General features: G+C 53.2%; 11 protein-coding genes across 11 annotated transcripts; 7 read left to right on the top strand and 4 right to left on the bottom strand.

Annotated features, from left to right (window-relative positions):
• Positions 1–190: 190 nt before the first annotated feature.
• On the bottom strand, positions 191–2,929 carry P152DRAFT_451123 (PLP-dependent transferase; the record flags this gene model as incomplete). Its single annotated transcript, XM_033678206.1, has 4 exons — positions 191–366; positions 438–1,045; positions 1,103–2,596; positions 2,742–2,929. 4 exons carry the CDS (start codon positions 2,927–2,929, stop codon positions 191–193), a joined length of 2,466 nt encoding a protein of 821 aa, XP_033532001.1.
• Positions 2,930–3,497: 568 nt separating this feature from the next.
• Positions 3,498–5,155, top strand: P152DRAFT_467782 (nonsense-mediated mRNA decay protein 3; the record flags this gene model as incomplete). Its single annotated transcript, XM_033680790.1, has 3 exons — positions 3,498–3,553; positions 3,604–3,930; positions 3,991–5,155. 3 exons carry the CDS (start codon positions 3,498–3,500, stop codon positions 5,153–5,155), a joined length of 1,548 nt encoding a protein of 515 aa, XP_033532000.1.
• A 518-nt stretch (positions 5,156–5,673) lies between these two features.
• P152DRAFT_451121 (alpha/beta-hydrolase) lies at positions 5,674–6,474 on the top strand (the record flags this gene model as incomplete). The annotated part of the gene is made up of 3 exons (XM_033678205.1): positions 5,674–5,959; positions 5,992–6,157; positions 6,210–6,474. The coding sequence occupies 3 exons, from the start codon at positions 5,674–5,676 to the stop codon at positions 6,472–6,474; spliced, it is 717 nt and encodes a 238-aa protein (XP_033531999.1).
• Positions 6,475–7,192: 718 nt separating this feature from the next.
• P152DRAFT_420899 (uncharacterized protein) lies at positions 7,193–8,973 on the top strand. The gene is made up of 2 exons (XM_033677156.1): positions 7,193–7,305; positions 7,367–8,973. The coding sequence occupies exons 1-2, from the start codon at positions 7,248–7,250 to the stop codon at positions 8,683–8,685; spliced, it is 1,377 nt and encodes a 458-aa protein (XP_033531998.1). The 5' UTR covers positions 7,193–7,247; the 3' UTR covers positions 8,686–8,973.
• A 941-nt stretch (positions 8,974–9,914) lies between these two features.
• Positions 9,915–11,342, top strand: P152DRAFT_460479 (D-amino-acid oxidase). Its single transcript, XM_033679920.1, has 4 exons — positions 9,915–10,054; positions 10,106–10,243; positions 10,300–10,883; positions 10,934–11,342. The coding sequence occupies exons 1-4, from the start codon at positions 10,017–10,019 to the stop codon at positions 11,266–11,268; spliced, it is 1,095 nt and encodes a 364-aa protein (XP_033531997.1). The 5' UTR covers positions 9,915–10,016; the 3' UTR covers positions 11,269–11,342.
• A 268-nt stretch (positions 11,343–11,610) lies between these two features.
• P152DRAFT_460478 (COPI associated) lies at positions 11,611–12,777 on the top strand. Its single transcript, XM_033679919.1, has 6 exons — positions 11,611–11,703; positions 11,777–11,851; positions 11,909–11,952; positions 12,014–12,028; positions 12,081–12,285; positions 12,339–12,777. Exons 1-6 carry the CDS (start codon positions 11,684–11,686, stop codon positions 12,373–12,375), a joined length of 396 nt encoding a protein of 131 aa, XP_033531996.1. The 5' UTR covers positions 11,611–11,683; the 3' UTR covers positions 12,376–12,777.
• Positions 12,778–13,128: 351 nt separating this feature from the next.
• On the top strand, positions 13,129–15,556 carry P152DRAFT_460477 (uncharacterized protein). Its single transcript, XM_033679918.1, has 4 exons — positions 13,129–13,443; positions 13,494–13,844; positions 13,894–14,402; positions 14,454–15,556. The coding sequence occupies exons 2-4, from the start codon at positions 13,498–13,500 to the stop codon at positions 15,149–15,151; spliced, it is 1,554 nt and encodes a 517-aa protein (XP_033531995.1). The 5' UTR covers positions 13,129–13,443; positions 13,494–13,497; the 3' UTR covers positions 15,152–15,556.
• Positions 15,237–16,751, bottom strand: P152DRAFT_491271 (putative translation initiation factor eIF-2B alpha subunit). Its single transcript, XM_033682163.1, has 2 exons — positions 15,652–16,751; positions 15,237–15,600 (listed from the first exon to the last, which is right to left on the bottom strand). The coding sequence occupies exons 1-2, from the start codon at positions 16,669–16,671 to the stop codon at positions 15,511–15,513; spliced, it is 1,110 nt and encodes a 369-aa protein (XP_033531994.1). The 5' UTR covers positions 16,672–16,751; the 3' UTR covers positions 15,237–15,510.
• Positions 16,752–18,563: 1,812 nt separating this feature from the next.
• P152DRAFT_439896 (potassium transporter) lies at positions 18,564–21,278 on the top strand (the record flags this gene model as incomplete). The annotated part of the gene is made up of 9 exons (XM_033677656.1): positions 18,564–18,662; positions 18,717–18,951; positions 19,007–19,226; positions 19,280–19,449; positions 19,499–19,665; positions 19,717–20,071; positions 20,153–20,519; positions 20,585–20,726; positions 20,780–21,278. The coding sequence occupies exons 1-9, from the start codon at positions 18,652–18,654 to the stop codon at positions 21,276–21,278; spliced, it is 2,166 nt and encodes a 721-aa protein (XP_033531993.1). The 5' UTR covers positions 18,564–18,651.
• A 1,087-nt stretch (positions 21,279–22,365) lies between these two features.
• Positions 22,366–24,402, bottom strand: P152DRAFT_508687 (amidase; the record flags this gene model as incomplete). The annotated part of the gene is made up of 6 exons (XM_033682593.1): positions 22,366–22,520; positions 22,577–23,356; positions 23,418–23,845; positions 23,895–24,084; positions 24,137–24,237; positions 24,291–24,402. 6 exons carry the CDS (start codon positions 24,400–24,402, stop codon positions 22,446–22,448), a joined length of 1,686 nt encoding a protein of 561 aa, XP_033531992.1. The 3' UTR covers positions 22,366–22,445.
• A 1,479-nt stretch (positions 24,403–25,881) lies between these two features.
• P152DRAFT_379143 (uncharacterized protein) lies at positions 25,882–27,029 on the bottom strand (the record flags this gene model as incomplete). Its single annotated transcript, XM_033675690.1, has 2 exons — positions 25,882–26,766; positions 26,814–27,029. Coding segments are annotated over 2 exons (1,101 nt in total), but the record flags the coding sequence as incomplete, so codon positions are not given.
• Positions 27,030–27,229: the final 200 nt, after the last annotated feature.

Genomic DNA, 27,229 nt, shown 5'->3' with positions numbered 1-27,229 from the left:
AGTAAATCCCGTTGCTGGCATCGTCTCTCGTCTGTCCATATCTACATAAGGTATCAATCCCAAAGAAGCAGGTCGATGCAGTTCTCTCTGCAACGTGACCAGTTGCAGGATGCAATTGCCGCAAGGATGATAATCGCTATCCACAGAGGGTACAAGCCAACCGCACCTATCAGAATGGTCCTGCGTTAGTTCACAGACTCCTCCATATCATCGTCTCTACCCCCGCCAGCACCTCGCTCGTGCTTGTCTGGCTCGCCATGAAATAGATCACATTGCCCAGCACGCGCGAGTGAACCCCCCATCCATACGTTGCCGCTTCGGCCATGAGCTTGCGCTGGAGTCCAGCGGTGGCTGTAGATGTATATCCTATAACACGGTTATAGTCAGTAAGTGCAATATGCAAAGCAGTGAAGACGACTCGACGCAAGCCAACGTACCCGATCCAGCGCGATCCACCAACGTCACCGCTAGCACGCTCCCCAGCGCCCATACGCGCTCCACGTCGTCTCGACCGCTCAGGCGGCCCACAAACTGCTTGGACCAGCAGCTCCATACGTCCGTAGAAGTAGAAGCGAGCCCTTGTCCGCTGCGACTGTCTTCCCCTTGACCGACCTCTCTATCCGCCGCCCAATCCCGCTTCCACGCACCCCAATCCTCTCCCTCCCTCTCCAACTCTCCCAGCTTCCTCAAACTCTCCCTCCCAACCTCACACCCCATCGGATGCGCCGTATAGCTATGCCCATGCAACAGCGCCTCGCTCTTCTCCGCGCTCAGGAACGCGTTGAAGATGCTCTCGCTAGCCATGGTCAGGCTGAGCGGCAGCAGGCCGCCGGTGAGCAGCTTGGCGTGGGCGGAGATGTCGGGGGTGACGCCGAGAAATGAGGCGGCGGAGGGGCGGCCGAGGCGGTAGATTCCGGTGAAGACCTCGTCGAAGATGATGGGGAGGCCGCGCCAGTCGCGCGGGTCGGAGGGGTTGGTGTGGTCGGAGAAGAGAGAGGGGTTGGAGCGGATGGTGTGGACTAGGGTTGCCTGGAAGAGAGGGTCGCTGTGCAGTGTTAGTCGTCGAATGTGTCGAATGTCCAGAGATGCCGAGAAGACTTACGCGAAAAACATGCCTCCTGCGCCGAGTATCACCGGCTCCATTATCAGGGCTCCGAACCTCTTTCCCTTCTCTTGAATTTCCGTTTTCAGCGTCTCCAGGATGAATGCTTCGTATCGCTTTCGGTCATCCTGCCGCGCTTCCAGATCAAACACACCCGCAAGCTCATCAGCCACCATCCCTTCCCCCAACTCCGCCTTCAAGCTATCCGGCACCTCGACTCTCCACTTCCCATCCTTCATCCCCACCGTCGGATAGTCGAACCAGAAGCCCCTCCCCCGATACCAGCTCACCTTCTCGTTATACACCCCCGGCTCCGAGCAATCCATCACCCCGATCGTATCCCCATGATAGCTCCCCGTCAACCCCAAAATCAGCGTCTCCTCCCCCTCTTTATCTGTCCCTCTCGCGATCCCCGTCCGTCTTTCCCATGCACTCAGGCCCATTTTCAGAGCTACCTCCATCGCCGTGCTCCCGTCGTCGCTGTAGAACCCGCGCGTCAATCGCTCGTTCCCTAGCGTCTGAATCACATCCTCGATCAGCCCGACCGCCGGCTCGTGCGCGCCGGAGGCGAACATGACGTGACCATAGCGCGTCGCGGCGTGGGCAGCGGCCATGGCAAGGGAGGGGTTCGAGTGGCCAAGGCCTTGAGTCCACCAGGAGGCGGAGGCGTCGAAAAGGGGAGATAGAAGGGATGGTGGTGCGGATGATTCCGATGCTTTGTTAGATTCCGGAGCAGAATGCGATGTTGATGGAGGGGAGAGCGTCTGGAAGAAATCCCCGTGGGCCGAATCGATGGCCATGATGTCTTTCTCGGTCCGTCCTTGATGTTGCGTGAATGGGTACCAGACACGTTCATGTGCTCTCTGGGGGAGACTTTGAACCTCCTTGATCCGCTCATCATGTCGTTCTTCCATTCTCCCCATCACATTGCGCACTTCCTCCACGTTCTCCATTCCGCCATAGTACCCGCTCAAGTTTTTCTCATCTTGCTTCTCATCCACGTGTCTTTCCGGCGGCATCTCCCATCCCCACACCGGAACCCTCCTGCCCTCCTTCCAGAACCACTCCCGCAAGTACTCATAGTTCCCGTACCGCCGGTCCGCATGCGCGTCGCCCTCGCGGAACACCACCACCCCATCGACATCGTACCCCCGGATCCGCAACGACTCGTACGCGCTGATGGTCGCGCCGATGCCCCCCAGCTTCGGATCCCCGACGAGGAGCACCGGGAGCCGGAGCGGGCGGTAGAGGTCCGCTTGCAGGCTGCCGGAGGGGGCGGGGCTGAGCGTCGCGCCGGCGGTCTCGACTAGTGTGTGGGAGAGTTGAGATAGCGAACGGGAGGCATGGGAGTGAAGGCAGGCGTGGAGGGATTGGACGATGGTGGCGTCGGGAAGCGGTCGCCCGGCTGCTCGCGCTGCCAAATGGGGGCTCACGGGCTCATCGAATTGGAAGAGACATGTCGACTCCACGCCTTTCGCGTGTCGCGTTATGTGCCTACGTATGCCCGCCGTCTCGTCAGCCTGTGCCCTCCTAGATCCTCTCTACATCCAATCCACCCCTCCTGGCATGAACGTCGGTCCGGACCTAGCAATATCCCGTGCAAATCCACCAATTGACCCTCACGAGATGCCCTACTCACCCATCATCCGCTTCCCAGTCTGGTCCCGTGGACACCGGCTTCACATATCGCACCGCCGCGCCCTTTCGCCGGGACCGAAGTGCTCGGCACAGGACCGTGGAAGCTATGGTTTTCCCCACATTGGTGTTGGCGCCGTAGATTTGGAGGGCGTGTAGAGAAGGATGGAGGAAGGCACCAACATAGGGCATGGTGGGAGAAGGAATTGAGGGGCGATGAGGCCCAGGTGGAGGATAAAGGCAATACGGGATTGTTTACTGATGCAGTCCTGAGCTTCTGAGACTGGCAGTTACACTCATCAGTATTCCGTATTATTATTTATTATTAACATCACCAAGCCCGAGCCCCGACGTCGGTGGGTACATTGCTGCCTAGTAGCCTTGCGATATATGGTCCCTCCGTCTCGATTGTCAGGCATCAAAGTGGGATTTCAGCCGATCAATCCGATGGAAATCTCGGCGTAGAGAAGATTAATAGAGTTATGCTAAGCGACCATTGTTTAAACTACTCCTACATAAATCGTCGCCTCTAAATCCCATTCCGAAGTTGTCGTCATAGTACGGATGCCAATTCCAATGCTCTGACTCAACATTGGCGACCAAATTCAAGAGTCTGGTGGCGAAATTCCCCTGCTGCAAAAGTTATTTCTCAGCAACATCTGGGAAGTGGGAACATATATCTCCGCGCGAGAGGATCCCTCTTCCCAAATACACTACAATCACATCACCGACACATTCCGCCACGGGCGCTTCATTCAATATGGAGATAGACAGCGACATCGTTCCGATCCAACAGATCCCTCGGAGCGCCGCAACGTAAGTTATCCGTTCCTCTCCAAAGTACGACCCACGCTAACATCTTGAAGAATCCTCTGCTACAAATGCGGTGCTCCCATCGATGGAACCAGCGCTGCGGGCGCCCTCTGCGACGACTGCTTTAAACTCTCCGTCGACATCACCGAAGGCATCCAACGCGAAACCACCCTCCACTTCTGCAAAGACTGCGATCGCTGGTTATCGCCACCCAACCAATGGCTGGTCGCTCCGCCTGAATCGCCGCAACTCCTCGCAGTATGTTTACGGCGGCTGCTAGGACTGAACCGGGTGCGGATGACGGACGCGAAGTTCATATGGACGGAGCCGCATTCGCGGCGGTTGAAGGTGAAGATCACCGTGCAGCAGACCGCATCGCAGTTGGTGGGATATGGCGACACGCCGAATTCAGATGTCAATATGGGCAATGGCGGGACCAGCGGTGCCATCGTCCAGCAAACCTTTGACGTCGAGTACATCACGGCGTCACAGCAGTGCCCGGACTGTCAGAAGTCATACACGCATAACACCTGGCGAGCCGTGGTGCAGCTCCGGCAGAAAGTGCCGCACAAGCGGACCTTCTTATATCTCGAACAACTGATCCTGAAGCATGGCGCGCATAAGGACACCACCAACATCAAAGAAGTGGTCGACGGGATCGATTTCTACTTCGGGCAACGGAGTCACGCGGACAAATTCACGGATTTCCTGGCATCCGTGACACCGATCCAAATGAAGAAATCCAGCACGCTGATTTCCACCAACGTCCACACGTCGACCAAGTCCTACAAGTTCTCCTTCTCCGTGGAGATCATACCGATATGCAAGGACGATCTGGTCGCGCTGCCGATCAAGCTGGCCAACCAGATCGGGCAAATGTCTCCGCTTGCGCTCTGCTCCCGGGTCGGCACGGCCATCAACCTCCTCGACCCGAACACGCTGCAGACGGCTGAAATCTCCGGCAAGGAATACTGGCACAGCCCGTTCCGCAGCATGGCGGACGTCCAGCAGCTCGTGGAATTCGTCGTCCTCGACATCGAACCGCTCGGCGTCTCGAAAGGCCGCTTCTTCCTCGCCGAGGCTACTATCGCTCGCGCGTCGGATTTCGGCGTCAACGACACCACGTACCTGGTGCGAACCCACCTCGGTGGGATCCTCCATCCCGGCGACGCCGTGCTCGGCTACAATCTGACCGGCGGCAACTTCAATAACGAGAACTTCGACGCCATCGAGCAGAACCATCGATGGGGCTCCACCATCCCCGACGTCATCCTCGTCAAGAAACACTATCCCCGCAAGCCGAAGTCCAAGAAGCGGAACTGGCGGCTCAAGCGGATGGCGCAGGAAGAAGACGAGCTGGCGCCGAGGAAGCAGGATAAGGACCGCACCGATCGCGATTACGAGCTGTTCATGCGTGATGTCGAGGAAGATGAGGAGCTGCAGGCCACGATCGCATTGTACAAAGCGCAGAAGGAGGCGAACCGCGACGCCGACGTCATGTCGGACGTCGAGGAGGAAGACGACGATGAGTCGGAGGACGGACCGCGCATCCGAATGGAGCAATTGCTCGATGATTTCGATGAGATGAACATTGAGGGTGGCTGAAGTGCCGAAGTGCTGAAATACTGAAGGAAGCGGTGGACCAAAAATAGGACTCACCAACTAATATCGCATGCGGAAGCAACCGGGTTATTCCAGCCCTGGAGGCGTTATCAATGTCAATCACTCGCGCCTCAATTGGCGGCATCCGATTTTTCTTCCCTATGCACTCTTGCCTCCTGGCACCCGTCTTTCGAACTTGGTAACCTGATCGGAATGACGCAACACTGCAGAGAATGAATCTCACGAACGCCAAGATAGACTCGCCATGTGGCGCTCGGTGACACCAGCTGAACTCCGGGGTAAATATGAGCAACAACAGTGACTGCGAAGTGCCATTCATCTTAAATATGGATGACTCCCTGGCTATTCAGTTAAGATAACTTATTTCCAACGTTAATACCGTAATTCGAACCCAAGTTAAGTAACAGAAACCTGAACGTATTCCAAGTCTCCCAAACTGTCTCCCTCGCTCAAGTCTCCTTGCGTTCTACTAGTCCTATCCGAGTGTCAATCAGTCCATCATGCCCGGTATCTCATTCTTCAAACAAAACAACCCCCCGATCCCCCTCCCCGACACCATCACCCGCTCCTACATCCCCGGCCCCGCCGGCCCCCTCGAGCTCCTCTACGCTGGCCCCCGCACCCCCACCCCCCTCTTCTTCTGCCACGGCGGCTGCGGCTCCGCTCTCGTCTGGCTTGCCTTCCTCGAATTCTTCTCCCAAAACCGCAACATCCCATGCTACGCGGTCTCCGCGCGCGGGCGCGGGCAGTCGTGGGACCCGGGGTATCTACGACTATATTTCACAAGTAAGCGGGCGATCGCGGATGATTTTTGGCAGGGATAAGGGAGGCGGAGAAGAGGGAAGGGGAGGTAAATGGGGTGGATACGGAGGTGGCGTTGGTGGGGCATTCGTCGGTGGGTGGGTTGAGTCGGTTTTTGCTGGCGGATGGGGATGTAAGGGTAAGGGGATTGGCGCTGCTGGGCGCGGTTCCGGGGACGGGGAGGTGAGGTTATCTTGATCCGACTATACGCATCAGCGATGCAAACTCTTCCTAGCGGCCCGGCCTACTACAACTGGTTCTGGATCGACCCGTGGATGTACGTCCGCATGCTGTTCCACCTCGGCCACCCCATGTCGCTGCTCTCCTCCACCCGCCTCGTCAAGCGTGCGTTCTCCTGCGACGACTTTCCCATGGAGCGGGTCGCCGAGTTCGAGGCGCAGATGCCGGCGTCCGAAAGCATGCTCTGGCCCTGGGGTATGGCCTTGCCGTTCCTGAAGACGGCGAACGTCCTCACGCGGATCACTAGATGGGGCACCTGACCGCGGATGTTGATCATGGCGGCATCGAAGGATGCGATCACGTCGGCGGATATCGAGGAGAAGCTGACGGTGAGGTACCGGGATGATTACAAAACCTTGGTGAGGGAAGGGAAGACAGAGGGAAAGGCTGATGAGACTGAAGCGGTGTATCGCAAGAAAAAACGGTGGGGGAATAATGAGAGCAATGGAGTGAGGTTTGCACTTGTGGAAGGTTCGGGGCATCATATGCAGAATGATTTGCAATGGAGAACAGCAGCGAAGAAGCTGTTGGACTTTTATGAGGGGCTATGATGGGATACTTAGAATGTTGATAGGATTAGTGTAAAATAGAGCTCCTCTCCCTCTCAAGGACAGCACATGGGTGAGCAACGTTAGCAATATGTAACTGTAAATCGAAATACTCAATAACTATAGGGTATTGTTCTGACCGTACTTGACCGTATCTCGGCGACGGCCTTGTTTGGGTTGATATGTAAAGCGTCAACCGTTTTATACCAGGCAAAGTTGCCACTCCCCGGAGTACGTTGATACCGTTGGTAATAGTTTGATAGTTTTCCATACCCGAATGCTTCGGGATTTGGTGGTATTGAGTGCAGTTGTAAGAACTGAAGTCATCTTGCGGCTTTGATATCAGATGTGGACCCTGGCATGACCTCAGCCTCGGCAACGGGGTTGTTCATCATAAACGCCATCAAGACTACCTTCAACCTTCAAAATCTCCATAGACAATGCTCCGATAGTGCTGAAAGACAGAAAGAGTCAACACCTGCAAGATGGAGTTCATGTCCAACCTCCAGAATGGCTTCGACGACCAGAAGCCGTCGCTATTCGGTATACCATTCCACGCCGCGTCTTCGCAACCATTCCGCTCTCGAGACTAACCACGACGCAGAGATCATATCCGAAGAACAGCTCTCCTCCCTCCTCCCCCCATCCCTCCGCTACCTCCTCGCCGTTGCCACCCACCGACACCCCCGCTACCTCCTCCGTATCCTCAACTCCTTCGACGAGCTCTACGCACTGCTCATGCTCCTCATCGAGCGCCACTATCTCAAGGTCTACGGCGGCGGCTTCACGGAGAACTTCTACAACCTGAAACGCGAGCGCGTGCTGCGCATCAAAGGCGGAGAGGTCCCGCGCGCGCAGGTTCGGGCGGCCGGCCATGTGCGCGAAGCGTTGAAGTTGAAGGAGGTGGATGTCTGGAAGAACTTGGCGATCATGGTCGGGTTGCCTTATATAAAACGGAAGCTGGATGCCTCGTACGACGTGCATGCAGCCCATTCTTCGTTACTGGGCTCGAACTATCGGAGAGATGATCTCCCACCGAACGCGACCGTGAGGCAGAGGTTCATGTTCTACTACAAGTGGTTTCTGCGGAAGGTCTACCCGAGCATCAACGCGGCCTACTACTTCGCGATCATCGCGTTTAACCTTGCGTATCTGTTCGACGGCACCAAATATTCGTCGCCGTTCTTATGGCTCATTGGGACGAGAGTACGGCGGCTAGGGGAGGCGGATCACAAGGCGATTGAATTGTTGACGAACCCCCCATTACAACCACCGAAAGGAGCGAGACCGGGTCAGAATAGCTCCATGTTCAACCCGAGAGTCATGGCCGGCGCGATCTACCCACGTATCCTCTCCTCCCTCCGAATCCTCTTACCGACATCCATATTCGCGCTCAAGTTCCTCGAGTGGTGGCACGCGTCCGACTTTGCGCGACAACTCACCCGAAAGGCATCCGAGGGCTTGGAGCTGCCGCCACCCGTGGTTGCGAGTCTCCCAAGCCCGCCCAAAGTCACCCTATCACCCACTGATCCAAGCCATCCCGAGCCGGAAAAGTCGCTGCCCGGATCAACGGAGACCGAATCTAGAAGCCCGCCCATCTCCACCACGACCCTCCTCCCAATCCTCACCGTCCCTGCCCCGACCAAGGAGACGAACTCCGATTGCCCGATCTGCGGCAACGCTATTGTAAACCCTACGGTGTCGCCATCGGGGTATGTCTTCTGCTATGTCTGCGTCCACAAGTGGGTAGAGGGTACGCATGAGCGGCAAGAGGCGTTCATGGAAGGCGGCGGTGGGGAAGAGGGATGGGGCGCTGAGGAAGGGAGCAGGGAGGGAAGATGGGAGAGCGGGAAAGGTCGATGTGCGGTCACGGCGATGAAGTTATTAGGTGGGACTGAGGTGCTGAGAAGGGTGATCATTTAAGATGAGGTCATGTACGTTCATACACCCTCGGAAGCATTGGAGTTTGGTAATATCCTGGCATCTTGCTTCACAAATGTACAACATTTAAGACAAATCATCCAACATTCTACGTCAGGGATTTCGGAGTTTCGTAAAGACACACTGATATCATCTCTCGGATCTTGTCGATGAGGTGGGAGGCAAGAAGTTATACTAATGAAGCGTACCTTAGCACAGGGGTTCCCACAGGAAAATGATACACGGCTTCAGAAAGATGTGCGAGGACGGAAACGAGACTTGGTTTTAGTGACTAACACCGAACACCGTCCCTTAGAAATCCATATCCAAACCCGCAACGACGACTCTTGTGTACCTCGAAGGGATAGTGCCACTCGCTATAAACGAGACTAAGAGCCTCCATGGATGTGCTTCATGAAAAACAGATCGAACTCCCGGCAAACAGGATTGCCCATCCTGCTGCTCCCATCACCTCCCCTTCATTCCTCGTCCTCGTTGGTATGGTACGTCAAATTCACGCTCCAACGCCTTGAAATTGGGAATTTGGCCATGAGGGATTGATTGGTGGGCTCTCTGGATTCTAGATTCAATAGCTTCATTATCTTTCGGCATGATGGCGGAGGATAAATGGGCTTAAGGAGACTACCTCAAACTGGAAGCTATATTAAGTTATTGTTTGGACCGCATTATCGATTCGAACGTTGGCGCTAGATTAGGGATCTAGCGCCCACAATCGTGGATGAGGTAAGCTGGTTATTGGGGATGTAAACGGTTAAGGTTTGCCGTGTTGGGCAAGCGGTAGCGCACCAGTTGCTGGTGGTAATGGCAGATGGGCAGTGGATGTCGCTGTGGTGGTACGGAGTATTATAATGTGCTCTATAAAGTTAAGGTTGGAGAGAGACAAGTAGTTCACAATATTTCTAGATTCAGTACAATCAGTGCCAGTCAGGGGCTCCGTTTGGATTCGTGTCCCGACCCGCTTTTCTGGAGAATCTACCACACATCACGTGGTTTGGCGTTTGGCTGGCTTAATCGTTATCGATAAGAGCTGCATCCCTGAATCCTGCATTGCCCCTCACCATCACCGAAATGGGTGATCGGAATTGTGATGTGGTGGCGGGTGGATCCGATGGAGACTCCGCAAACTTTTGTGAACGATCTTACGATAAGGCAGTTAATGAGTATTTAATAAGTCTGTCCTATTTCCAATTCATCTTCAATCCAGAGAGGGAGTCATATTGTTACTCATAAGCGATTTACAATTGTATCTCTACTTCGTCAAGGCTACGAAACGACACCCCCAGAAGACCATTTGGCCTAGTTGGTTACTCACAATGGCCAACAATGTTGAGATGAACATCTGCGTACTTGGGTAAACCACCATGCACCTCCTTTTCCATCGTAGAATGCTAATCGACTCAAGGGCCGGTGTCATCGGGCTGACGTGTGCCCTAAATCTGTCCGCCAAACGAGGGACATCCGTGACTGTATTAGCGAAGCATATGCCAGGCGACTATGACGTTGAATACGCGAGTCCCTGGGCAGGAGCAAACTTTCTACCGTAAATCCAACATACCCTTCCAATGGCTCTTGGAACACCGTCTGACATACAAGCAGGTATGGGGCGGAAGGTACCCTACTTGCTCAACTGGAACGAGAGACATGGCCGGAGTTGCAACGTCTAGTCAACGACGTCCCGGATGCAGCAATCCATTATCAGCCGGTGAAGCTGTACAACCGAGCCAAAGATGCCGGCAGTCCGACCGGTGAGTGGTTCAGCAGCCTCATGAAAGAAAACCCGTGGTACCAGAACCTGGTGCCCGACTTCAGGGTGTTGTCTCCGAGCGAGCTTCCCGAAGGCGTCGACTCCGGGAAGGGCTTCACGTCGGTCTGCATCAACTCGGCCGTGTACCTCCCATGGCTCGTCTCGCAGTGCTTGAAGAACGGGGTTGTGTTCAAGCGAGCCGTCGTCTCGCATCTGTCCGAGGTCTATGGCATGCATCACACGGGAAAGCAAGCCGATATCGCCATCAACTGTACGGGACTATCGTCACTGAAGCTGGGCGGTGTCATGGATACCAAACTATTCCCTGGCCGCGGGCAGATCGTCGTGGTACGCAATGAAGCCGGCGTGATGCCCAGCATCAGCGGAACCGATGACGGCGGAGATGAAGTTACATACATCATGGAGCGAGCAGCCGGTGAGTATATTCGCCCCGAACGGCGCCATCCAATCGCTGACATGAACTAGGCGGCGGTACGATCCTCGGAGGATGCTTCCAGAAACACAGCTGGGAATCGCAGCCGGATCCCAACCTGGCGATCCGCATCATGAAGCGCGCCGTGGCGCTCTGTCCGAGCTTGACGAACGGGAAAGGCATCGAGGCGTTGAGCATCATCCGACACGGCGTCGGTCTCCGTCCCTTGCGCGAAGGCGGTCCACGCGTGGAGAAAGAGCGGTTTGATGGGAAATGGGTGGTTCATTGCTATGGCCATGGAGGGTATGGATATCAGTCATCGTATGGTTCAGCGTTGGAGGTGGAGCGGTTGGTGGACAGCATCCAGAACACTCGCGCGAAGTTATAAGTCGTTCCGGCGCGTCAAGAACCATCATGTAATTATATAGTACATAAAGAATTCTAGTGTCTACAAGTATTGGAGAGATCTCGATGATGGAGCGCATGCGAGTGAGACGCGAAACTGCGTGATGGCGTCAGCTGTCAGGGGTTGGGGAGACATCGGAGATGAGGCGCCCGCAACATCAGATTTGCCGAAAGCCCGAAACCGACCCCCTGCCCCCTGGAACCACGCTGCGCCAGGCAGTGCAGCTTTGGCACTTTGGCAGGTTGCCGTCATCAAAAGGAAGCTTAGTCCGACAACAACCACTTCGCCATCTATTTATCTGCCACATATCCCTTCCTTTCTGCATCCTCCCTCTTCCGGCGACCGTAGAATACGTCGTTACCGTCAACGGAACCGTGGAACTCTCCCATCGACCGTCATGGACTTCTCAGACATTTTGTGCGTTTGCCAGGCTCCCCCGATGCTGCCATCTCCAATGCGACCTCCCGTCGCACGAGCTAACATGTCTCAGTCGAATCGTCAACTTGGCGGTCGGGGTGTTCATAGTGCTAGGAGGCATCGGGCAGTTCTTTGTCGAGACTTCGATGTAGGTCGCGGCATCCCGCTCACGTACGAGGCGTGCGGAAGTTGACACGGGGAATAGACAGAGCTTCATTGTCGGAGCATACGTGATCATCTTTGGTTTGGGTAAGCACTCGATAGACCGCTGGGAAATCCTCATCCATATGCTAATGCGCATTTCCTACAGGCACCGCATTCCTTGGTAAGGCTGCTCTCCATCACCACTGCGCCGCATCGACTAACCCGCGCCAAAGAGTTTCAAATACCGCCGCAAATCGCCCGCTATGCGTCGTTCATGCTCTCCTTCATCGGCCGTGGCATCTTCTACATCTTCGTCGGCTCCATCGTCGTCGGCGACCATTGGACGAAATACGTGGCCGGGACGATTGTCGGGATCATTGGCATTGGATACGTGGTCCTCGAGTTCATCCCCAGCATTGAGCCGCCGGCGAATATGAGGTAAGGTTGCGTTGTTGGGTTCGGTTAGCAGTGGGGACTGATATGCAGCACAGGGACGCCGATGTTGGCTGGGGCGCGGAGCAGGTGTAAACGACGAGAACGACAGCAAAACGCCTTTTCAGGCGACTTCACAACGTCAAAACCGTGATGGTTGCCGATGAGATGATGGCCGGTTTCATGTCGCAGAAATGGCAGGATGGGTTTGCAAGGAATCGTCCCATGAATTGCTCTTCCTGCGATTCGAGCCCCTTGTTTATAATCTAATGTTTCCTTTGGGATGGCTATCGGATGGGTTGAGTATGTGTCGCGAGAGCGTTGGTGTGGTTGGCACTGTATAACTAAACATGAATACCAATGGGTTGATTCTTTGTCCTCTACAGGTTCTTATGCTCTATGCTGTTTATCGATGCCAGGCTTATGTCTTTGTGCCGGCCAGAGAAATCCCAGGCTGTGCCCGGTACTACACCCGGTACTGCAGGTTGGAGTTTGGACAAGGGCTGCACTCCAATTTGAATATCGCCCTACTACGCCTACTTACTCAGTTTACCTGTCCAAAGCAACTCCTTACCTCCATCCATTCGTAGCTCGTGCATGCGATATCTTTTTCTATACACGTGATCGGGCCCAGGGAAGTCATGTGATTATCCCCAAGTCCGATGCGGCAGTGCCAAGCGATCGGGCAGGGAGTCAGGACCGAAAACTCGGAATTATGATGGGTCACGTGCAATAATGATCCCTGAATAACCGAGATCGCGGGCCCATAATTCATTGAACGAACGGGCCAATAATAGCCAAGCGGTTGTAATCACTCGGTGTCGACGACATCCTCCGCGTAATCTGCGCCTTCACCTCTCCGCATTCGCATGTCGACTCCAGAGTCCAACTGCTCAGGCTTTGTTCACCGCGTTCCAAGCGTCTTGCCACTTGAAACGGATCCGCCTGTGTGTGCAAGGACGACCGGTACATGGTGAAGTTGTGGCAGCCAGGTACTAGGGGTGAAGAAGGGCATGTCCGCCATATGTGGTCGGTAGCACGTTGGATTACCACTCCTTGATTCGCAAGAGAATCTGCCACACCACACGCTTGGGCTATTGGTTATCTGATCGACTATCCGCCACTTGCGCCCTACCCAACACTCCTCCCACCCTCTCTCAAACTGTTCGTCATCACAACTCTTTTGGACTGGGTCATGCTCACATTCTCAGCAGCGTCATGCCATCCTTCTCAGGTCCGACTGCTGCCATAAGTCGAAGTTCGCCTTCCCTATACTCCTCCTCAGGGCCGTTCGGAAGAGAACCGTCACGCGAGGATCTAGAGACCGCCGGGGTTCTGGAGCTCCTCAATCGACCACACGATACCACTCTTGCGCAATTCAGACATCCAAGAGAACAATCGCTGGAGAGAAACCAACCCGCGCCGATGACTTCTTCAACGAGCCCGTATAGCCCGGCACCGTCCGCGGGACATTCTCCCAGCTCCACAACCCTACTCGATCCGCAAAACTATCCTCTACAGGGCAATCTACCCCCAGCAGCCCCCGTATCTGGACAGACCTGCAGGTATGATGTGCACCCAGTCGCTCAACGATAATGGAACTGACATGACCAGCAACTGCGGAACGAATCGCACGCCACTGTGGCGAAGATCACCCACCGGCGAGACCATATGCAACGCATGCGGCCTTTATCTCAAAGCGCGAAACCAGTCTCGACCGACGAATCTAAGGAAAGGCGCACAGCAGACGGCCTTGTCCCCGCAGCCCACCGAAGGCGGACAGGCGTCCCCTCCAGCGCCGACAGCGTACGCTGGAAGCGATGGATCGACCTACGTTGCGGCCGACTCGATCACATCAGGAACTTGTCCGGGGGGAGGGCGCTGCAACGGAACTGGAGGCCAGCGTGCCTGCAACGGATGTCCGGCTTTCAACAATCGTGTCTCGAAGACGACACAGGTCTCCATTGTGCAGGGCAACAGTCCAAAGCCATCCACGGACGCGGGCACGACTGCACAGCAGACCCCTCGAGCCGAACTCATGCCTGCATGCCAGAACTGTGGGACGTCAGTCACTCCCCTGTGGCGCCGAGATGAAAGTGGAAACACTATCTGCAATGCCTGCGGTATGTTCAGTATTAAACTCATGCCTATTCGAGCTAGACTAACCTGACCAGGCTTATACTACAAGCTGCATGGCCGACACCGCCCGTCCGCAATGAAAAAGCAAGAAATCAAACGACGAAAACGCGTCATTGCCCTTCCAGGACAAGCTACGTCCCATCAATACCCCTCATCGAGCCCCAAGTCCTCCGTCTCCCCCGACCCGCAACGATATCCGGAAACCCACCACGCACCACCTTCAATCGCTCGATCGGATGCCTACGGCGCCGGCTCCCCAAGCGAGTCTCATCCGAGCCCCCCAGATTCGGTCCTCGATGGTGCCGAGGAACCTTATGCTCACCCTTATGCGCCACCTCCGGCCGACTTCACGAACTATCGCCCGACACCGAGCATCGTCCTACCGTCCCGACATAGCGGTGGTCGCTCCCCGTCTCGTGACAGTCGACGCGCCGAAACCGTACCGCAGAAGCGCCGGATCTCCGAGATCGAGGGCGCAACTTCCGGGCGAGCCGCCGAGTCGCGTCCTTCGAATAACTCGATTGCCAGTTTGTTGAACGCGGAACATCCTTCGAGCATGGACACCGCCATCGATCCGGCGTTGTCGACACACCCTGGTGGGGCCGGGTACAGTGAGCGGACGGCGACCGCCGCTCGCGTGCAGGAGTTGGAATGGAAGCGAGAGCAAATTCGGCGGGAATTGGCGGCGGTAGATCGGGAGATTCAGGAGATGGGACGGACCGGTGCGTCCTAATGGGACGGTCATGGAGGGCGTTTGACTTTCGAAACCAAGGGAACCGATTATGCATTACGAATCATGCATACACGATCCTCGATTAATGTGGACCATCGCGATTGAGCGCCGGTGTTGGCTGGCGTCCAGTCGATTTCGAATTCATATTGGCTTAATGGCGCATAGAAATAGATGGTCTACACTCTGGGTAAACACCGTCACTGCCGGATATACACAGGGCGCGCGAAGGTCATGGGTGGAAATTTTCATCCAAGCAAAGCGTTATCAGTCATTTCAATATCTATTCATTGTTTTAGTTATGGGTATCATGACCAGGAACGCGCCGCTCATACCGCGATCTGGAGTTTTAATGGAAGGTTTCAGAACCAAATCTTTATTAGTTCTTCGCTCACAGCGCTTGGTGTCAGTACGCCGCCTTCCGTGATGATACCGGATATCAGATTCGGAGGCTATAGTAGTCAGTAAACCCGGTCATAAACTTCATCCGATCCGCAACGTACCGTGAAATCCACCGAATCGGCGATTGAGTTCTTCTTCATGGCCTTCCCATCCTCCACATCAATCGCCTCGTCGGTAAATTCGACTCCCTTCCCGGACTTCCCACTCGTCTCATCCGCCACGAACCGCAACACGTCTTGCTCAATCGGCAGGTCGAATTGACTCAAGGGATACAACCGGACGAACTTGTGACTCTCCGCCACTACGTAGAACGGCTTCCCCGCGCTCTTCGCCAGCAATCCCATCTGATATGTCCCCAGTCGGCTAATGATCCCCCCATTCTCTACCACCCCTTCCGCCCCCACAATCACCATATCCACCTCCCCCATCGCATACCCAACCGCACTACTCGGTATCGTCGCCACGGGCACCCCCCGCTTCCTCAACCCCGCCACCGTCGCCGTCCCCTCCGCCTCTAGCCGCTTCGCCCGACCACGATGCTCGTGCTCCGCCGCGGTGCACGCATGCAGATTATCGCTGTCCAGCACGTAGATCACCCGGAACCGCACTGACCCTGCGCTCGCCTCCGCGGCGCTCTGCAGCAGCGATCCCACGACGCGGCTCCCCCCGTTCGTCAGCACGGTCTTCCCGTCGCGCACGAAGTGCCGCCCGAAGTTCGCGATCTCCTCCCGCGCCTGCTTCGCGCGCTCGACGAACAGGCGGCCGTTGGTGAGGAGGTGGCGGCGGACGGACTCGAAGTCGCCGTCGGGGGAGGAGGGGCGCTGGAGGGAGGAGATGAGGTAGCGTTGGAAGAGGTCGGTGCCGGCGGAGAGGGAGATGGGGTTAGGGATAGCGGATTTGAGGGTGGCGACGTGCGTGGAGAGGAGGGCGAGAGTTTCAGAGATGGTGAGCGTGGGGGTGGAGCTAAGGGCGAGGACGAGGGATTCAATGGCCGCGACGGGCATGGTGAGGTCCGGGTCGGCGGAGAGGAGGTGGTGGTAGGTAGTGACGATATCGAAAGGTTCGGAGGGGGAGCGAGAGTTGTGGAGGGGGGAGGGCTGGGTGGGGGTAGTTGAGGTCATGGTGGGTAATGTTCAAGGACGCTTATGTTGAGGGTGTGTTTCTCCTGTCAAGGGTGGTGGTTGTCTGGATTGTATTTGGTGGATTGAATGAATTGCTACAGGGACATTTCATCCATAAGATTGAAGTTCGATTATCAGGATGACTGAGTCATGAAATTGTGGACAGGGGTCCTTTCGCTTCACTTCATTATGTCGCGCATTCAACCTACTAACCACCAACCACCGAAGACCCCGACTCTCCAGCTCTCCAAGCGCATCGTACACTGATTAACTTTATTATTGCCATTATTTCCAATCTTCATGTCTTCATTAGGGCAATTGGACCATTAAATAGAATAGGAACTGCTTTCAAGTCCCAGGCATTGTCACACCTGAACAGGACAGTATATCCGACTTCTACCCTCCGCTCGGATAGTTGACGTTCTATTACTTGCTTCTCGTCCCCTTGCCTATCGTTGGAAAGGCACTAATTGGAATACTCACTAAAATAGGGAAGTCTGTTGGAGTCTGGTGCATGTGGGGCTTGCATATCAACGTCTTCACGTTTCGTTTTTCGGAATCCTGTCTTGCTCGAGTCTCGACGCGTCTGCACTACGCGAATTTTTGCGCCACTTGGGTCAACCCGGGATTGCAATTATTCCTATCACCCAGCTCAAACTAGCTGGAAAAGTTGAAGCAGGATCCTGCCCAAGCGGTTCGGCAAACTCAATCAGTCCGGGTTGAGTTGTCAACCAGACCATCCCGCGTGGAATGCGCGATTTTTCATCACCAACCAATCCAGCCTCGAACCATTTCCCTGATGGTCGACTTTATATTACCATCAACACTGCCCCCTTATATGCATATTGCATACCGATAACGTGCGAATGTGCCCGTGCAAAGGTTAATCATTACGCCTAAACTGATGTCATGTCACAGAAATGTCTCTCTATCACATCGTCTTGTATAAGCTCCGAGACAGCTTCCCCGGTCCAGTGGCCGCCTGCATATGCATGGAACTATGGCTCCCGGAATTGTTTCCTCATCCCTTGCCTTTTTCTTTTTATCAGACCATTGCACTGGTGGGCCCATCGTCATCAACACAGTTTCTACCATTGCATTTCCGCTCGCCGACTTGGCTAGTCGGCAGGATGGTCTAGCCTTCGGCGGCTCATGAACCTCATGATCGCTGGATAGACCAAACCGTTGCATCCTGCATGCAATATGACCACATTTGTACGATGCACTGCCTCCGTCCAGAACTTCAGGCCGTAAGTTTATATGCGCGATTTTTGGTTCATGGGGGCATCTCAGCACGATAAGCGTCTGACCTGGTACGTCCAACTTGGTGCGTCCAACCTTGGGATAGGCACCCTTCCTACTACTGTTGCGGAATAACACTCGTCAATAATCACTTATGGGCTAGGGATGGTGGGTAAATAGGATATCTCTCTCAAGAGATTGGGGATTCAGTTGATGGACGGTCACGATGAGGGTCGAGTGAAGCGCACTGGGAGGTCATAACCCCTCCATCTTTAGTGGTAACCCCTTTCAATGTTATTCATTCCAGAACTAGTATATCAGTCTACTCCCGCCATTCAAATTGACCTCATTGTCTTCTCATTGTCTCTTCATTGTTTCTTTTCCTAATAAATCCAACTGTTTCCCCCTAGCATTTGGTCTTATCTGGTCTTGTCCTACCCGATCGTTGTGGCCCGAATTGATTTCCCCGCCATGGAGAAGAACCATGATGCCCAAGCAGATCAGATCAATCCTGTGGACAGGCCAGCGACTGGCATTTCATCCACCAGTGATCCCATTCGGGATTCTAAGATCAGAAATCGTACCTTGCAGAGGGAACCGGATCTCGAGTCCACATTCAGTGACGATACAGCTACGCCTGACAGTCGTGACTTTAGGAAGAAACAGGCCAATCCCTTTCAAGTTGGTAAATGGCTCTTAGAAACTAACCAGTGCTAGACTTTCAAAGGATGGGTCCTAATGTGGTATGCGTTTCGTTCCTCGCAGCTAATCGATCTCCCACAGTATTAGCGTCAACCATGTAGGCTTGCATACCAATCCACAGGTGTTATCTATGGAGACATTGGAACATCTCCTCTCTACGTCTACTCGTCCACCTTCACAAGCGAACCCTCTCATGAGGATCTCGTTGGAGCGTTGTCTCTAATTATTTACTCAGTCACTATCATGGTTACGATCAAATACGTGCTGATCATCCTTTCCGCCGACAATGAAGGAGAAGGCGGTTCCTTTGCCATGTATAATCTCCTAACCCGCTATGTATGGCACTCCATCTCTTTACTCAGTCATCAGTATCTAATCGCCCCTTGTTCAGAGTCATATTACCAACCACGATCCAAGAAGAAAATCCCAATTCACATTCGAAAGGTATGGAGATGCCGAGATGAAGTCTACGAATCGAGCGGTTCGCAGCTTCATTGAACGTGAATGGATTATGAAGATTCTCCTCAAAGTCCTGGCAGTCTTGGGCGTCAGTATGATCCTGGCAGATAGTATTCTCACACCAGCACAATCCGTTCTTGGTGCAATACAAGGTCAGTTAATGAATTTATAGACACCCTTAGAGCCACACTAAAGCTTTTATAAGGTCTCCGAGTTGTCAATGAAGACATATCCACTAGCACCATCATCGGGGCGTCATGCGCTATCCTCATCCTCCTCTTTCTTCTACAGCCGTTGGGTATACATCGTCTTGCCAGTACTTTCGCCCCAATTGTGATCATCTGGCTTACATTCAACATGTCATTCGGTATCTATGTATGTTTCCCTTCGTCCTTTAACTGATCCGGGACTAAGACGTTGTCAGAACCTTACTCATTACGATCACTCCGTCTTGAAAGCGTTCTCTCCATATTTCGCCGGCAACTACCTCATGCGAAACAAGACAGACGGTTGGATGTTCCTTGGAGGCATTCTTCTCTCCTTCACTGGAGTGGAAGCAATGTTTGCAGATATGGGAGCATTCTCTCAACGGTATGCCAGGAAGCGTAACGGTTTATATTGCCCCGCTGACTCCTAAATCAGAGCCATTCAAATTTCATGGCTTGGATTTGCCTATCCATGCCTCCTCCTGGCCTATATCGGGCAGGCTGCATATATCTCGGTCCACCCGGCAGCGTATTCGAACCCATTCTTCAACTCGGTTCCTCCGGGAATGTTCTATCCTGCCCTCATTGCGTCCATCCTTGCCGCAGTTGTCGCCAGTCAGGCGTTAATCACAAGTACGTTCCAATTGCTTTCGCAGCTTATGAACACATCTTACTTCCCTCATATTTCGGTGAGGTACACTTCGGATCGGTTCCATGGGCAAGTTTACATACCTACTGCTAACTGGATTATGATGTGTGGGACTGTGCTTGTCACTGCTGTGTTCAACAATGTAAGTACCAATTCGTTCCCATCCATTTTACGTCCCGCCCCTTTCGACCTGAACGGGCCCCTCAGATAATAACGTCTCCAGACTACGAGTTTAGGCCATGCGTACAGGTTTTGTGTCATTGTGGTAACTTTTATTGACACATGGATGGTATCCCTTGTTGCCCTGATCGTATGGCAACTGCATAGTCTGCTCGTGTTCATCGTATGGCTGCCGATAGTTACCCACGATGGTCTATACCTCTCGACTGCTGTTACCAAGATCCCTCGAGGAGCTTGGTTTACCCTCATGCTCGCTATTATCATGGCGTCCTTCTTCATAGTTTGGCGCTACGGCAAGGAAAGGCAATGGACAGCAGAAGGAAAAACCTGCCAAATCTCAAGGACATGCTCACGAAAGACATGGATTCGGAGCTTAAGTTCACGGATGAGTGGGGCGGAGCTGAGATTGGGTATTTCAGAGGTTAGAAAATCTCCCTGGTGGCGCGTGATCTGCTGCTGACTGACCTGACAATAGGGATGGGCATTTTCTTCGACAAGACAGGAGATCGTGTTCCAGCTGTTTACGAGGAGTTCCTCCGCAAATTTGAAGCGCAGCCTGAAGTCTGTGTGTTCATGCATCTGCGCGCTTTGCATGTTCCTTACGTAAGTCCTGACGAGTCGGTCGTTTTGAAGTCGATGAAACTAAGTTAATATCCACGGGGCAGGTAAGGGAAGATCAATACACCGTCACCCGCACCCAATTCAAGAACACCTACCGCGTTATCATCCGATACGGCTATAAAGACCAGGTCATCCACCCACATCTAGGATCGCACGTCTACTCTGCCCTCCGCCGGGCCATCATTCCCACTGCTCCTGCGCCCCCCCTCTCCGAGGGTGCCTCCATCGTGGTACAACAGTTTACATTGTCGAGTCCTACTGCAGAAACCCCTGCGGCGGCTGACCATGACTATCATGCGGGTATCTTTAATGGGATTGATATCCCGACCGCGAGACGGTTGACGATGTTGGATGACTCTTTTGAGAAGCAGGTGATTTATATCGTCGGAAAAGAGCAGTTGCATGTCCTACCAAAGAGGAACAATATTTGTAAGAGGCTGTTGCTGGGCCTCTTCGTATGGGTTAGGGAGAATACAAGAGAGAAGATCGCGAGGATGCAGATCCCGATTGGGAAGCTTGTCGAGGTTGGTTTCGTGAGAGAGATTTGAGGTCGACTTTTGCTTGGGTGGGCATGAAGGCATACGGGTATCCTATACAGACGACGATGAGCTTCTCTTACCCAATCACAACTGTTTCTCCTGAAGAAGGTAGCTCCAGTGTCCTTTTTCTGGCTACCCATGCCGATCCGTAGATGTGGCTTGACCGCCCACAATCAAAGTTGAACCGTATGAACCATTCTGTTTTCGCCGTTCTTTTTCATCGAGCGAGCAGTTTTGGAACACGAGTACTAAAAAGCGGGCAAAGCTGGAAGCGGCACGAAATAAGGCCCAGTGCCAGGCAATCCTGTGTTGGCGGGACCGTTAGCCGTGCATGTCACCAGCCTCCCATCCCAACGCCTTGCACCAGTCGTTATAGTGGTTTTAACAGATATTCCTCCTTTCTTTGTTTATGTGCCTTCAATATATTCCACAAGTTTAGATGTATCCGTGCTTTTGTGTCCATCCTTCCCTATCCAAGTCCATTGACTTTTAATACTCGCATGTCCTTTTGATGCCTCTTTATCAGTACACAACACTGAAACATGACGAGATCCGGCTCCTCGAAATAAATTCAGGGGAATTTGACGACGAAATAAGTTTCTGCATTTCCATGCTCTCTCCTAGTTCTGTAGGAAGAGGGTTCCAAGAGGCTGCCGTTGGAAGAGTTGCAAAGACGCTTCCGGGAGGTTGGGTCATCAGTGGAACTCTTAAAGGTCAGCATATCTTCGTACAACTAGGAATGAAAAAGCTCACCAAATTTGTGGGCATGAACATCTCACGCCAAGTTTTCCGTCGGAACCTACTGGCCTTAGCACTTGAACACTGAAACGCAGAGCTATCAGAAGATGACCCACGATTCCCTCCCTTAACAGCGAGTCGGAACAGTGCTACCAGCGTGACTGAAGGATGATTCTGTATACTCAGACCCGGCATACTCCAGGGAGTTCAGGAACGCACGGACTAGGGAGGTGATGAGAGCCGACCCAAGAAATATTACCTAAAGTTCTAGGAGCACGAGAGGTAATGTTGCAGAAGCCTCGACTTATCTAGCGGTGAGTGTAATCTGACTGAGAAGCTGTCATTTATTGAGATATATGTTCGTTATATGCTGTGTATTGATAGCCACAACCAGGATTTCTTTGACCCTAACATTGTAGTTATTCAGACAGAGTCCCATCAGTGGCCAACGATATCGCCCAGCTCGATATTCGGCACAAAATACGGCCGTACTTTATTCCTCGTCATCGTTTTCTATTCTGTCTATCAGTAACTATCTACCACCGTCGGCATCCCGAAAGTGGACTCACCTGCTCGAACGCATAGGCCATTCCAATCAACTTCGCCTCATCCCACTTTCGTCCAAGAAAGGAAATGCCAAAAGGAATGTTCGGCCCTGTCGCCACAAGGTTCCCTTTCTTGTTAAACCTCACTGGGTGCAATGGCGGGTAGAAACCAAGGGGTACGGTGACGACCGGGCTACCGACTACGGCTGGAAAGCCGTTGGCGAGCTTCGTAGGTATAACAATGGCATCAAGGTTAAATCTCTGCAATGCACCAAGATGCCCACCGTCACCACCAAGGTGTACACCTTCTTTATATGCAGTCCAAAAGCGCGGATCAGTGTTGTTGAAGCCGTACTTCTCTATCAATTCATCCCACCTGCTAGTGTCACGACTAGGATACATCTCCGCCGCGAAAGTCCGTGTGAACTCCCGCAGGCTGATGATATCCCTCACTCCAGTTGGATTAAACGTCAATTCCGAAAGATACGTGGCGAGATTGCTTATGAAATCCGCACCTAGAACGATCCGCTCGGCGTCCGACTCGGACCAGCCTCTGATTCCGGCGTATTTGGCATTCTCGATAACGGTTGCGCCCAGTTCGCGGATTGTCGAGACCGCGGTGTTGAATTCCAGCACTTCGACGGCCGAATCTGGATTCATGCCGAGTTGGATCAAGTTTCGAGGGACGCCGATGCGAGTGCCACGGAAGGCGCTGAGTTTGCACGCAGCCACGTAATCTGGGATTTTGCCGTCGTTAGGGATGCCAGAGGTGTAGTTGTCGCGTGGGTCGGGGCCAGCAATTGCCTCGATGGTTGTCAATGGAGAGGCCCTTGTGACAACACCGACTACGAGGAAGACAACCTACTTGGAGGATATATGCAGCGTCTTTCACAGTCCGTGCCATCGGACCGACAGTGTCCTGATGTTCACTGATCGGGATTATCAAATGGCGCGATGTCAATCCGACAGTCGGCTTGATCCCAACTACGCCGTTCCTCTGCGACGGAGAAACAATCGAGCCATCGGTTTCGGCTCCTAGGCTTGCGAATCCGAGTCCGAGTGATGTAGCGACACCACTACCGCTCGAGCTTCCGCTCGGGGTTTGCATAGGATAGTACGCGCCATAGACTTGTCCACCATGAGCGCTCCAACCATCGTTGGAGTTGCCGGAGCGGAAACTGGACCACTGGGACATATTCGCTTTGCCGAGAATGATAGCTCCGGCTTCACGAAGCTTCGCAGCAACGGTAGCATCACGTGGGACCGTTGCTCCAAGGAGAGCGTACGATCCAGCTGTATCGGGGTCAATTAAGTTTCATCCATCCAGCCAAGAGAGTGGTACCTGTGTTATTCATTTTGTCGGCCGTTGCAATGGTGTTCTTGATGAAAATTGGCACGCCATGGAGAGGTCCTCTCGTCATACCAACAGCTCTCTCCGCATCTAGCGCAGCAGCAATCTGTAAGGCATCCGGATTGAGCTCGGTGATGACATTGAGCGTAACATTGGCCAGAAGTGTCCTTGCAATATACGCCTTGATTCAGTTAGATCCATGCTCTTGCAGTAAGTTCTTTGCCACATCTCACCTTGACAAGGTCGACACTCGTAAAAAGCTCGCTTTGTAAACCGTTCTGTAGGTCATCAATGGTTACATCGATGAGACTTGGGAAAGGGGTTCCTTTCACTGCTTGGGATCGGCGTTATCAGGGATATATCCACGAGTATAGGCGAGAAACTGACCGGTGAGATGACTACCGGTACCGGGATCCGACGCTTCTTGTTTTGACCAGGCATGTGCCAGCCATGCTATTAAGCAATGGAGCGCTAAAATGACGAAACTCCCGTACTTCATCCTGAGCGGATCCGGTGAGAACTATGATCAATCAACTGCTTTTGACGAGGTCAGGCTGAAGGCAGAACAACTCAATGAACAGTAATTGGTGACAAGTGATTCTACACAACGACAACAAAAGAAGCATTAGAAATCTAGGATTAGTATGTTCGTGAAGGGAAGGAAGGAGAAATCAAGTCAAACACTGGTAAGGTAGGTCTCTACCGCCCTACCGTACTAGTATTCCCATTCTAGGAAACGGCGATAAGGAACTGAACCAGCCCCGAAACTGGATATCGAGCTTTCGGTTGCTGATGCATCTAAGACATCGACGGGGTGTAACTTACCTATCATGATCCATATCGGTAGGAGCTGAGATTTCTTGCAATGTGACCGTCACGGTAGAACACATAATTGTTCAGCCTCCTGTCGTGGTCAAGCTTCTAGGGGCCTAGAGTTCTCACAGGTATAGGAAATGGATGTGGCGCGTGTACGGTATAAGCGGAAGTGTGATCAGGGATCAGTGGAAAGCTGCTGAACACCAGAAAGTCATAGGGAGCAGGCAAAAATATTATGAAGTCACTGCTTCTTGCTTCTCAAATCCGATGCGAACATTGGAACCTCATTGACACCTGTAAGTTACGAGGGAGGCTTCATAGTACATAACCACTACCATACATTTCCCCTAATTATGCGGCTTGCCTGCCGATCGCACTGAAGATAACTTCTTTCCACCTCCCGCAACACTATCAAGACAGTTCGGTTTGTAACAGGAAACGCATGAAGGGATACTCAGAATAGGTGTTGCCGGGTGGTGGAAGAGGACTCCATGTGTAGGTGAAATGTTTTTGCATTTGGTTTGGTATCGCGGCGGGGTATATGAAGCCGGTACGATGTCGCATGTAGCGCGGTGTATGGAGTTGGACCCTGCGACTCCCTGACCCGGCCGAAGAAAGGACGACAATCGAAACGAGATCCCCCAAGGAATTACTCCTATTTTATTCCATCCACGTGGCTGACAATTTTGGTGTCCATGATCCGTCTACACCCTCCGTACTGCCAGCTTCTGGCTCTTCGCTTCCGACAACGCGTGTCGATGCATTTTATTCCATTCTGTTCCATCCTCTTTCCCATTTTCCTAGTGTCGAATGAAAGGATCGAAACTCGCTTGCGAAGGGATATTTTATTGCACAGGACGATAAAGGCAACGCTCGAAATGCAGAGAAAGCAACGCTATGACCGCTAGTATCGAGTATAAAGGTTTGGAGGCGAAAAGGTGCAGTGGCCGGCACCGGGATAATGACCGAACAAGTGCATGCGCATTCATGAGCCCCATGACGATGACATGTGCGAGTGTGAAGGATTGGAGGCACCGAAGTAATTTGGAATTCGAGAATGTGGCCGTAAGTCCTGACGCTGATGGTCATGTACAGGCGACGGGGAAGGCGTATAGAATTGCGGCGCTGGTATGGCGGCATCTTTTTCATAAACCGCTGAGACGTACTGATCGCCATCGGGTGTGATCGGCGGGGTAATGCAGCCATTTGCCATGACAGATCCGGCATACATTGTCTTCTGGGGGGTCTGGGGGACCTGGGTACCAACCTGTGGAGCGACACGGTGTTCCTCGTGGGTGACGGTGACCTCGACTGGAGCGACCGCTGCGTTCCTCTGGCTCAAAGCGAGTTGCTGCTGTAAGAAGTCTTCCACTGTGCTTGCTACACCAGATAACTGGTTTGACGAGTATTTGCGGACAAGCACCTGCGATGGTTGGTAAAGGCAGTGGGACAGGTTCATGACTGTGCTGTGGTCGTACATTCCAGCCCAGTCCGAAGGCGATGCCTGCGGACGGGATAGGATATGCCGAGCAATGGCCATGGAGGATCGAGCAAGGACCGATGGGGTCACCGACACGAAGTCGCGGTGGAACAGTGCAACTTCGGCAATGTAGAGCGTCATATGCTCCACTTCGGGATCTGGAGTCGACGAGGACATAGCAATCTGGACGAAGGAGTCCACCGTGGAATGGCCCACCATCCAGTTCAGGGTCTGAAGAACATGCCATTCCATCTGGATGAACATATCCTCGTCATACAATGAACAACACATGGACCGAAGTTCCTTAATGGTCGGGACATGTTCCTTCCGGTCACCATACTTTGCTGCGATAAGCAGAGCCGCACATCCGACCAGTTGATAATGGCGCTTATAGACCACTCGCTTCGAGCAGTAGCGGTCGAGAAGATTGACGGTCAGGAAGAGGGTTTCGGGGAGGAGCTGGAATGCAGCATGTGCTTCGACGAGGAAGTCGAGGAGGTATGGACGCATGTACCATTGAATTTCGGTCTGAATATCGATGGAGCTAACATCAGGCATAGTCGCCGACTGAACACATTAGCGAGAGCGATGGAACGAATCAGACAATGACTAACCTCCATCTGTACCATGTGGGCGAGAACATCATCTTGGTACTCCTCAGCTGTAAGTTTCGACAATTCCTGTCCCATGGTTCGTTGCTGCATCTCGGCGATAGCCCTCGTACGCCGTCGCTGCTGCTCTCGAGCGGCATAGAGAGCATCTTCGTCTGACTCAACGAAAAAGCTGTCACATGGGACATATTGGCCGTATGAACTTTGTCGGAAAGGCATCGTGGGTGTGATATCTTCCGATGTGATAGAAGGAGGGGACGTCTAACACCTGGACAGACAGGGAAATAAAGCTAAAAGAAAAAAAGAACGGCAGGTCACGGCAAGACCTGGATTAAAGGGAGTGGATGCCCCGAGTAGTGGGCGTGGTAAAGACCGAATTAAAGAGAGGATAAACAATTGAAAGGGACAGTGAAGCAGCT

This window comes from Eremomyces bilateralis (genome assembly GCF_010015585.1).
Source record: "Eremomyces bilateralis CBS 781.70 unplaced genomic scaffold P152scaffold_18, whole genome shotgun sequence".
Classification (NCBI taxonomy): Eukaryota; Fungi; Ascomycota; class Dothideomycetes; order Eremomycetales; family Eremomycetaceae; genus Eremomyces; species Eremomyces bilateralis.
The sequence above is the reverse complement of the archived record's forward strand: the minus strand, read 5'-3'. Positions and strand labels throughout refer to the sequence as shown.